At 35.8% G+C, this 12,608-nt stretch overlaps 1 protein-coding gene across 1 annotated transcript; it reads right to left on the bottom strand.

Annotated features, from left to right (window-relative positions):
- Nucleotides 1-1,039: 1,039 nt before the first annotated feature.
- On the bottom strand, nt 1,040-8,807 carry LOC140986243 (protein root UVB sensitive 6-like). The gene is made up of 13 exons (XM_073454350.1): nt 8,324-8,807; nt 7,671-7,769; nt 7,364-7,477; nt 5,775-5,846; nt 5,580-5,690; nt 5,375-5,494; nt 4,669-4,770; nt 4,484-4,556; nt 3,285-3,368; nt 3,091-3,155; nt 2,868-2,969; nt 2,614-2,793; nt 1,040-1,652 (listed from the first exon to the last, which is right to left on the bottom strand). The coding sequence occupies exons 1-13, from the start codon at nt 8,696-8,698 to the stop codon at nt 1,587-1,589; spliced, it is 1,563 nt and encodes a 520-aa protein (XP_073310451.1). The 5' UTR covers nt 8,699-8,807; the 3' UTR covers nt 1,040-1,586.
- Nucleotides 8,808-12,608: the final 3,801 nt, after the last annotated feature.

Below are 12,608 nucleotides of genomic sequence, written 5' to 3'. Positions count from 1 at the left end.
TACAAGATTGAGCTAGTTATAATCCTAGCTGTGTCGTTGGATGCCAGGCGTTATGCCGTGCAACCGCCACGATAATTGTTCACTGACTAAGGCCCGAGTAGTCGATGTGTAAAATTAAGATTTGATAATAATTACCACATTATCCCAATTGTTTGAACAAATCTTTTGGTTAAGATTCTACCAATGTTATTGATATTCAAAATTAAGCTTCTCGAGCTCAAGCTCTAAGTTTCTAACTACTAGAAAAATACTTCTCAACTTAAATTAAGCTCGAGTATATAAGTTCCTTTTGGGGTCCAGCCCCAGGAGACCGAAGACACACCTTTGAAGGAAAAGTTTGACACTCTTTAGCCTGGCAAGCTCCTTTTTTGAAGTCTCTGAGCAACCGACTTGTTGACTTTTAACAATAACACTCGTTTATTGTCGTCGGTTCTGTAATAGACGAAATACTTTTGGGGGGGTTACAAACTTCTAAGTTTGACTTTAAAAATGAAATGAAATGAGATATACGTCTGACAATATGAATTTTAGTGTACACGTCTCTCAATTCTTATAGGCTCCAGTTGGCAAGATTAATAAGTAGAGATGGTCTTCTGGCACGACAGATTGAATTAGTTATCATAAATCCATTGAACAATAAATACATGTTTATTTTTCACCATCAGTAGCAGAAACGTCAGGGAATCTCTGGAGCTATAAACTTGCTCAAAGGTTGGCTCAAAATAATGCATATTCATAATGTAGTAATGGAATCAAATGCCCAACTAGTTATCCATGCTCTCCAGAATCCAAATTCAGATTTTTCTAGTTTTGGTTTGATGATTGTAAAATCCTACCTGAATTTTTGTTTTGTTTGGGAATGGAAACCATAAACAAACTCACAAAGGAGTGGCATCCTAAATGTTTTTGGGAACAAAAATAAATCGAGAAACAATTTATTTATTACTGAATGAAAAAGCCAAAAAGGTGGTAGTCCTGGTGGATGATTTCCACACACATTCATATAGAACAATTAGAACACGCATCTGTATAAAAGAAATAGACGAGACAAACAACCAAAACCTCAGCATCAGAGCTAACAGAAGTATAGGATCGCTAAAAAAGGATAATATATTTTAGGCATATCATAACGGTTTACAGGACTAAATCTACATTGAAGCACACTAAAAAGTATCACAAAGTATTATCGCAACTAAATATACACAGATATACCGAATATATCTAAAAGCACATAGAACAGGAGGAATACAAAGTATACAGTATATTATACATCGTCGAACAAGGCAACGTAGAATCTGTTACCCTAGATCAGAAACATAATAAAAAATTTGGAATCTGCGCATAATCTGACCTCCTAATCATCAGATATGTGGTGCAAGGTTCGAGTAGCAAATCTCGGAAGTGCGTTTGGTGCCAAAACTGATTTTCATTATCATGGTTCCCATGAATCGGATTATCAAAATCTAGCCGATGTTGTAGCAGTTCTGGGTGTGGGAAAGTACGATGAATGATAACAAGCAAACTTCAGATCTTCAGAGTCTATCGATGCTTTTACAGGATATTTGGAACGCTATATTTGTCATATCTTAACTGCCCAATTCAGATAACCTTGCTCTGCCGGGATTAAGCAGCGATTCAGACATAACCCAACCCTTAGAAAAAAACAAGGTGTCAGTTTATTGAGAATATATTAAAAACTAATCTTGCAAATGAAAGAAATAGGAGGGACAGTGCTTCAAGTCAAATTCCCACAATTTTTATTTTGTTGGAACATATTTTTCTGGATCGGTTGTATTGGAACATATTTACGTTTCAATAGATGGATTGAAAACGAAGAATTCGAATTTTCTAGTAGTTCTTTCAAGGGAAAATAGTTTTTTGATCCAATAACTTGTTCAGTTTTAAGTTTTTGTCCACTTAATTTTCAAAGTTTCGCTTTGATACATTAAATTTTAATTTTCGGCCGTTTTCAAACATGGTATCGAAAATGATACTTGTCAGATGTCACATCAGCAATTTGACTAAAATAACTGAAAATTAAAAGTTAATTTACCAAAAACAAACTTTGAAAACTTAGACAAAAAAATCATTTCCCCTTCTTTTAAACCCGAGCACTGTCTTAATCCCACACTCCCACCAAGGATGATAAACGAACTCTCATACAATAACAAGAAGTCTTTTATCCTATTATCCTATTAAGTGAGGTCGGCTAAAAATTTGATATCAACTTTATCTTGCTGTTATCAAACATTTACCAAGACAGAAAAATCAAGCATTTGAGATTACAAAGTTAAAGCATTAGAAGCACGCGAACCTAATAAAAAACAGCGAAGCAGGAAACCTTCTAGGCTTTCTACTAAACACCTTAATGGTTCAAAGCATGAAGCTAGAGCTGGCGGTAGGGGCTATACCGTAATACTCCCCCATTACTGGCTTACATGAAGCATAGGACAAATTAGATTTACGCAATTCAATGTCATGCACAATTTTACCATAGGCTCCACTGAATCAATAATAAGAGAACTATTTACTAGCAATGCAAGTAGCTTAACTTTGGGGCTCCTCTATGCAAATTTCAATATTAGAGAGGAAAATAAGTAGGCCTGCCCTCACCTGTTCCGTAGCTTTATTCTTGAACGGTCCGTATAAAGCCGACACCATCTTATATGATTCGGCATTATGAGATTGAAGATCGGACAATGTTGGTCGTACAACCGAGAAATCATGCTCTTGTTTCCCAGGGGAAGACGGGTTCTCATTGGAGGTGCGAACAATGTGAAGCAGCACATGAGCCTGTAATTGAAATGAATTTAGCAAGAAACACCACCAACGATAGTGACTATAATATCAAAAGTCATCAATCTAACATGAAAGGCAGCTTTCAATATATCGTCAGACTTTGCTTGATCCTTGAACAGAGCGTAGATTTTGCCCTTCGAAGGATTATAGGTAACTATATATTGCTCTTTCTGTTGTCAAAAAAAAAAAATCATTAGGCCACACTGTGAACCATTCAAAGTCGTAATGGACAATCAAGTGAATGTACAGCCCGCTATATAAAAATATCTTCTCCTCGGCATGGTAGCATACCTCAAAAATTGGCTCCACAGCAAGATATGAATTAGGATCTTGGAATGCATCTTTAAACCGCGGACCTGCAAAAGTAGTAGAAAATAGCATGATCAACATTTACACAAATAGATATGCTAAAAATAAGATGAAAAGCAACAAAAATACGCTAAGCATGTGTGAGGGGCAACAAAAGGATATGGGTTTTCATGTACCAAGAACAATAGGCCTGTGTTCCTTCCATGGGAGATTAAATATATGTTCCATTGAATTTCCCTCATGCAACGTTGGAACTTTCCCTGAAAAATAAAGACACGTCACAAGTTAGAGTGGTATCATAGGGTGCAAATATTTTTCTATTAGAAGCACAAAATTCATGTCCTAGTGTTTCCAACTTTACTGGATGAAAGGGATACATATCCCTCTTGCTTTGCTGAAGGTCTAGACAAAATAGAAATTTGAGCTATCACTTTTCTGCAAAGTTAGCCATGCCAAGCATGGGCAAGAACTCTCTGAAGCATCTCGCCAACCACCATGTTCAAACACTTACAGAAACTTGTTTAAAAATATTCTGATGGTCTTTCTCCCTATGTTCAGAATTGGTTTCATCCAAAATTTCCAAGTCAGATCCTCGTGCAAATGTCTTTGTAATAGTCCAATATCAACCCAATCCTTATGAAGATGCCGTATGTTTTTCCATAATCTACCGCAGTCCATCACCTAGGAAAAATTGAGGGCTCTCCTGAACTTAATTCGACCCAGATAACCTTGGGAATCCTCACACCACACATCTTGTTGTGTGCATAGCTGCTCTCTAGTCACTCATTGTCGCATCACTTGTAAGTCATCTTCTGCCCCTTTGTGAGCTTGTTTATGGTTTCCATTCCATTGCTGCTCGCAGGCCTTTATTGGAGAAGCTTGTTGAGTTGAGCAAGTCTATTGCTTCTCCTTGGCATGGGCTGGGAGATCTTAATGATCACCCCTTTAAATTCTCCAACATACGGATTTGCATGATTCGTTCTAGGAGGTTGTATTGAGATGCTGGTCTTTTCATGTTCGAGAACTAGACAATTTTCGGTTCACCGCTTGCTACATTACTGACAATAGATTTGAAGTGCCTTGATAATTTACACTCTCATCAAATTTCCCTTAAATTGGTTATTCGACAAAATTAAATTAATAACACTTGACAACAACAGCTTTCTTCACCTGATAAACAGAAAAGAAAGGAACACGAATAGAAGACAAAGGCCTGTTTGAGAAGTTCTGAGCATATGTTATTATGGTTTCCTACCAAAGACAAATAATCCATTCCTCACATTCTTCAATCTATATGATAAACAAACAAAAGCCAAGCTAAAAGGGCGATGAACAACAAGCAGCACACAGACAGAGAAGATGAACTCATTCTGACCTGTCTTCAAGAAGGATTCTACTGCCACAGTGAATCTTGCTCGATTCAGCGTATGCAACACCACAGATTTAACCTAAAAGAATAATAACATATTCATCTCAAATCAGTAGTTATATTAGCTAGGAGAAAAGAAAGTAATAAACAAAAAGGGAAACAAAAGTTCTCATGTTTTCTCTCTATCCAACCTCTTGGTAAGAGCTCATCAAATACCCACATGAGAGCAAAGTAAATGTGGTAACCAACGATGGATTTTGCTTAGACAGCAAAATGCTCAGTCCAGTTCCGAGCTTCACGAGAAAGAAATTCAATAATCAGTTCCAGCAAAGAGACAAAACTGCTTCAAATTCAAAATGCAAGAACTAAAGTCAGCAAGTTTACTGTCTAAAAATCAAGACATTCATGACAACTCAGAAATGAAAAATTCTTCATAAGCATAATAGATTGATAGGATCAAATACGTTAAGCAAGCAGGAGACCAGGTTAGACCCCTTCCTTTTGTACCCCCTTATACAAGACCATAAAATTATTTGGTGGTTAACTACCCTAGCTAACCCATAGTTACCTTCTCAATGCCCCTATCACACCCCCGGTGCCTCAGCTTGCAAGGTATATTTCTTTCCATTCCACCAGTTTCACATTAGTTACTCTTCGTCAGATTTTCAAATATATGAATTAAGGGTTTGATTTATCACTAAGAAGATGTAAGAAAGGAACTAGAATTCTAAATTCTAATAATAATCCTCTCACATTTACCCCCACACTAGGAATCAGCAATAAATTGGATTGATCAATTCACTCATGGGCCATAAGTTTTAGAATCAGTTTATTTAGCAGTAGTGCTCATTTTCCACAATTTACAATGTTGTAATATTTTCAAACAGACAAGTATACCAGATCGGCCATATTTGCTACACATTCTCCTTTGGCAGTCACATCTCCAATATTTTCGCCCCTAGCAAAGGCTTTGTAGATGGGGGTTCTAGTTGAAGCTGATGTCACAGCAGCAACATTCTATAAAGAAAGCCCAATTAATGTCAATGTAATTAGCCAGGGTTGCATGACACAGACAAGTGAAAGTGACAATAGATGACACAACCTTGGAAACATTGGCTACACAGGCCAGTGGAAGAAAAAAATGGGGAACAGCCGCAGTTGCCAACTCCAAACCAGCTCCCAACTCCATCATGATATCGCCAGCAAACCTAAGCTGTGTAAGAAAAATCATCAGACCAGGTGTTATTTCTATAAAATGTCACAAAAGAATCTCTTTTGACCTCAAAATTTTACTTACCTGCTTTAGGTCATAGTCAAATTTCTTTCCCTGCCGAGCGAATAGCATTTTCCCAACCCGTCCAGCCCCATCCTACAGTTGATTATAACAGGAACATGATTTAGATCACTTTATCACAGGACTTCATCTAGACCAATCTATGATTGCTTTAACTGACATTAACAACTCAACCAAAATCAGTAAATTGATGTTATTTATGTAAAGCAATTAGACATTTACATCCTTAATGAACAAGAGTACCTAAATTTTAACATACTTTAATTTGCTTTTTCAGTCTCATTTGTTTTTATCATAAATAAATGTAATCCAATTCTGAAAAAACAAAAATTCATTTGAAACAAAATGACATCACCCGATATGTCTTTGGGGTAGAATGAGTGTAAAACAACTAATTTTTAATGAGTTTCTTAAACATTAATGTTATAGAGTTAAAGAAGCCCTTCCAAAATTTTCTAAAAGTAATGCAGATATTACATCAATTCTACACTTAAAAATAGTGGAAGTGATGGATATAAATCAAATGAAATTTAGAGACAAATTGGAAAGTTCGGTCTATAAGCTTCCTAGTCGAATATATATAACTCAAAAGGTGAATATTGTTACCTAACAAGCACTCACAAGAAAGAAAAGACGAGATAAAAACATGGATTCTTACATCCAGATTGGCATATTAGCAAGAAAAAGATGCGCACTATTTTTCACAATTTTGAGGTATTTTCTACATTTCTAAAACTTAAATATTGCTGGAGAACTATTAAAACCCACGTAATCTCCAAGAAATTCTGGAACATAATAAAATTGGGTGATACTTCTACCCCAAAGCTAATCTTTTCGGTGAGTGCTCTTCTCTCGAGCTTATGGCCTAACATATGTGTTGTTAATATGAGTGAATGCAGTAGAATGGCGATTTAGGAAAGGTTACTCTCAGATCAGTGTCAATGATATTTGCCATGTTCATATTATAGGTTGGATCAAGATGTCGGGGCAGAATATTGATAGATGGGTGAGTGAAAGAAGTCCAAGACCTTTTTCTCTAGGGGTGGATGTGTGGAATGGTTAATAAGTTTGGAGACTCTCCAACCTAGAGATCTAGTCTTCCAGCTTTGGTTTTCCTCTCGAACTTAATGCCTAGAAAAATATTTTATTTTACCAAGAAAAAGACACAATACAAGAAAATAATAAGTACTTAAGTACTGTTGGATTGTTTAAAAATATGTGTTGAACATGATGAACGTAAAGTTCAATAGAATAAAATGTCAACGTATACAGCAAAAATAGAGGCAACCAAATATGGTAATATGCCTTCAAACCACTATTTGAAGCATATCTCTGCTACCACCTAGCCCTGACCACACTTGAGATTTATTTCACGCTTCAGGCTTTCGACACTTTTCTGTCAAGCATTTGAAACATGTCCTAACATTCTAGGATACAGAAGCAAAACCCAAGCACCTCTGAAACTACAATTTAACAATCAGTATTGTCTTCGTTTTTTTTCCAAGGGTCAAATAGCACTTGCACAGATACAGACTAAAACATGATTTCATATGTTCATTTCAAAATTAAATTGCATCATTTTTCATTGATACCTTTATAATCCAGTTGATAGCCACGGCTCCTGGTACAGCGCTATTTCTTGATACTCCCACTGAACTTAGAAGAGTTTGAGTTGTGAAAACACCCATTGCCCCGCCAAAGAAGTACTACAACAGAATGCATCACAATGAAGCAGCAACTAAACATGTCATCATACTGTAGTATATAGTACGCAAATAACATTATTTATGGTTTTAGTGTGTGCGGGATAGATATCTATATTGGGTGCAAATCAGAGGTAAACCCCAGATGCCCTTTAGTTGCACGCTAACCTTTAGATTAAAAATATATAAAGAGTACCTTTAAAGCTCTCCACGTCATGTAAGGAACATAAGAAGGTGTAACCGAATCAGGAAAACCCTCTGGAACTACATAGGATCTTATAAACGCCGTCAACTCCTGGAACAGGCACAATCGAATTTAGGGAAGATTAAGGAAGGTATTTCATAAATTTTCGTGTGCAAATGTACAGCTGCAAGGTTGGAGCCACACGGTTCACACTGCGATTCACAAGATACATGATCATACCTCCAAACTTGAGGTTTATATCAACGACACAAATTCAAAAGAGCACAATTCTTCAATAATATTGAAACCGTTGGAAGACATACAAAAACCATACACCGAAATCAATTCACCGCACCGAGTTTTTTTTTGTTAATTAAAAATGTTAAAGGAACTAAGCATTGTTGTCGAGCATCTACTCTCGTGCTCTTAAACGCTAAAAGAGTAAAAATCAATTTTATAACTGTGAACTAATAAACATAAAATTCCATGAAGAGAAGTACTGTCATGGAAACAAAGGTGACGCATTATGTGACAAATTTCCATTGACACATCAAGATCTTCAACTGCGGTATCAGGCCATCAATGCAAATAAAAACTTTTATTGTTCGATTCAATTATTCTAACGAAGCAGAAAGATATAAAAAAGAGAGGAAGAAAATACCGACATCAACTGGAGCCTGGGGTGACTGCAAGCAGACAGAACGAATACAATTCTTCTTCAATTGCTTCGATCCATGACTTCTAAAACCATCGTTCTCAGCCAAGTACTTCCATCTCCTGCCGTCGATCTCCTCGCAACAGATCACCCTCAAGCTCGAATCCACAAATTGATCATCGGAAAGTCCGCCGAGCCTCAGATCCTGCCGCTCCGGCGTCACCGCCTCTGCCGAGGGGTACGGCGGAGGCGCCGATGCAAGGTTTGCACTAATGCGAAGCGTCTCCCGCACCAAAAGCCTCGTATCCGTGGACGTAATTGTCTGGGAAGCCGAATTCGAAGGGTGCTTGAGCTTCATTGCAGATTTTTCACAATTTGATCGCATATAAATAAATGTTTTGCGCGCATATATATATATAGAGAGAGAGGGAGAGCGCCCCTCGTTTTGCTCAGCCTCTTTCTCTGTTTCTCTCCCCTCCGCGGCATGTGAGGACCGTGACGTGTGGGTGCATCAAAGACAGATGAAATGGACACCTACTGCTTATTTCTGCTCAATTACATAAAAAAAAATTATATTTCTTTTAATTTTTTAGGAAACATATTAACCAAAACTCTTTTAATTATAACATTGATTTATGACCTTATACATTCTTATTTCCTAAATATGAATTGGCTCGATCATAAAATGAAATATAATAAATAATTATTTATTATAAAACTTGAGTTAAACAAATGTGATTAACCGAAAAAGCATGTAATGTTCCTATATACACATTATTGTGGAAAATTCGTAATAAAAGCACAAATCTATTTTTTTATTTAATATGTGTTGTGAAAAAGTAAAAATTTACGGTAAAAAGTAAAAATCTCAAACTCTCAAAATTATCACACTACGCACTTTATAATATTTTTCTCTCAACTCAATTGTGATTTTCTTCACAAATAAGAGATCTATTTATAGAAAATTTTTACAAATAATCCAAAAATAAATTACATCATTACCTTCATCATCACACACAAATTTCAATATTCAACACCTAATTTTACCTAATTTTCAACATTCAAATATTCAACATTCAATATTCAAATATTCAATATTAATTTTCAACACTCCCCCTTGTGATGATGATCATAATGATTGTCTTCATTACGTGTTTTTATACTGCCTCGTTAAAAACCTTACTAGGAAAAACCCATTGGGATAAAAACCATAGTAAAGGAAAAAGAGTGCAGTCACGTAAACTCCCCCTCATGTTGACACGAACAATTCTTCAAAGATTTCGTAGGTTGCGCATCCCAATATTATATATATGCTTTCTGAATATTGTCGTAGGAAGTGCATTTGTGAAGAGATCTGATGAGTTTTTACTTGATTGAATGTGACGAACATCAATATATTTATTCTTCTCAAGCTCCTTGGTGAATGCGAAGAACTTAGGAGGAATATGTTTAGTTCTGTCGCTTTTTATGTATCCTTCTTTCATTTGAGCAACACATGCAACATTATCTTCATATAGTATCACAGACTTCTCGTCAAATGATAATCCGCATGAGATTTGGATATGTTGGGTCATTGATTTTAACCACACACATTCACGGCTTGCTTCATGTAGTGCAATAATCTCGGCATGATTTGATGAAGTTTTTACGAGTGTTTGTTTCTGTGAACGCCAAGAAATTGATGTGCCTCCACGAGTAAATACATATCCAGTTTGAGAATGTGTTTTGTGTGGATCAGATAAGTATCCAGCATCGGCATAACCAATTATACTTGGATTAGCATCTTTTGAATACAAAAGTCCCAAGTCTGTCGTTCCTCGTAGATAACGGAATATATGTTTAATTCTGTTCCAGTGTCTCTTTGTTGGATATGTGCTAAATCTTGCCAATAAATTTACGGCAAAAGATATATCAGGCTTTGTACAATTTGTAAGATACATAAGGGCACCAATAGCACTTAAATATGGTACTTCTGGACCAAGAATATCTTCATCATCTTCACATGGACGGAATGGATCCTTTTCTATGTTTAATGATCTAACAACCATTGAAGTACTTAAAGGATTCGATTTATTCATATTAAAACGTTTAAGGATCTTTTCTGTATAATTTGTCTGGTGAACAAATATTCCAACATTCTTTTTGTTCTATTTGTAAACCCAGACAATACTTGGTTTTTCTAAGGTCCTTCATTTCAAATTATTCCTTCAAGTATGAAACAACTTCTTAAATTTCCTTATTCGTTCCACTGATGTTTAAATAATCAACATATACAGCAATAATTACGCATCCGGATGTTGTTTTCTTAATGAAAACACAAGGGCATATTGAATTATTTGCATATCCCTTTTTCATCAAGTGATCACTTAGCCGATTATACCACATTCGGCCGGATTGCTTTAACCCATATAATGATCTTTGTAATTTTACAGAATAACATTCTCTGGGTTTTGAACTTTGTGCTTCAGGCATCTTAAATCCTTCAGGGATTTTCATATATATATTAATATCAAGTGATCCATATAAGTAAGCTGTAACAACATCCATAAGACGCATTTCTAAATTTTCAGATACTGCCAGGCTAATCAAATACCGAAACGTAATTGCATCCATTACGGAAGAATACGTTTCTTCATAATCAATTACAGGCCTTTGAGAAAAACCTTGTGCAACAAGTCGAGCTTTATATCTTACGATTTCATTTTTCTCATTTCGCTTTCGAATAAAATCCCATTTGTATTCAACAGGTTTTACACCTTCAGATGTAAGGACTATAGGTCCAAAAACATGACGTTTATTTAGCGAATCTAATTCAACCTGGATGTCATCTTTCCATTTTATCCAATCCTGCCGATTTTTACATTCACCAAAAGATTTTGGTTCATGATCTTCATTATCATTTATGATGTCGATTGCCACATTATAAGAAAATATATCATCAATTTCTTCTATATCTTTTCGGTTCTATATTTTTCCAGTATTAATATAATTGATAGAGATTTCATGATTCTCGTCAGTTTGTGGTTCTGACAGAATATTTTCACCGTCATGTGTTTCTTCAGGAACAACATTCTCTATTTTGTGATCATCATGTCTTTCTTCAGGAACATCATTCTCTATTTTGTGATCATTGTGTTTCTCTATGATTTTTTTTTTCGAGGATTTTTATCTTTGGAACCGACTGCCTTCCACGCTTCAGGCGTTTTACGACATCATGACTTTGTTCAATTTGTTTCTGTGGAATTTCAATTCGAGCAGGAGCATTTACAGCATGTATATATGATTTAGTTACCCTTTTTCCATCTATAAATACATCTGGTATTTGATTTGCTATTCTTTGCAAGTGCACAATTTGCTGTACATCTTTTTCACATTGTTGTGTTCTTGGATCCAAATGTAACAATGATGATACATACCATGTAATTTGTTTTTCGGTATGTTTCTTGTCTCCCCCTAACATTGGGAAGATTTCCTCATTAAAATGACAATCAGCAAAACGTGCTGTGAACACGTCGCCTGTCTGAGGTTCAAGATATCGAATGATTGATGGACTATCATAACCGACATAAATTTCAATCTTTATTTGAGATCCCATTTTCTTTCGTTGCGGTGGTGCAATAGGCACATACACCATGCATCCAAAAATTCTCAGATGAGAAATGTCTTGTTCTTTACCAAATGCGAGCTGCAATGGGAATTTATGATATGCACTTGGTCTGATGCGAATTAATGCAGCAACATGTAAAATTGAATGTCCCCATATAGAAATAGGGAGCTTTGTTTTCATAATCATTGGTCTAGCAATCATTTGCAGACGTTTAATCAATGATTCAGTCAATCCATTCTGTGTATGTACATGAGCAACGGGATGCTCAACAATGATTTCCATAGACATACAATAATCATTGAAAGTCTGGGAAGTAAATTTACCAGCATTATCAAGTCTAATTTTCTTGATTGTATAATAGGAAAATTGATTCCTCAATTTTATTATTTGAGCAAGTAATTTTGCAAATGCAACATTTCGAGTTGACAATAAACATACACGTGACCATCTGCTGGAGGCATCAATCAATACCATAAGGTATCTGAATGGTCCACATGGTGGATGAATTGGTCCACAAATATCACCCTGAATACGTTCAAGAAACATTGGTGATTCAGTTTGGATTTTGGCTTGTGATGGTATTATAATAATTTTTCCAAGAGAACATGCTTTACATTGAAACTTATTATTCTGAAAGATCTTCTGGTCTTTCAACGGATGACCATGTGCATTTTCTATAATTCTTCGC

Source organism: Primulina huaijiensis, chromosome 10 (genome assembly GCF_012295235.1).
Source record: "Primulina huaijiensis isolate GDHJ02 chromosome 10, ASM1229523v2, whole genome shotgun sequence".
Taxonomy (NCBI): Eukaryota; Viridiplantae; Streptophyta; class Magnoliopsida; order Lamiales; family Gesneriaceae; genus Primulina; species Primulina huaijiensis.
Note: the sequence above shows the minus strand (reverse complement) of the source record. Positions and strands in the feature narration are given on the sequence as shown.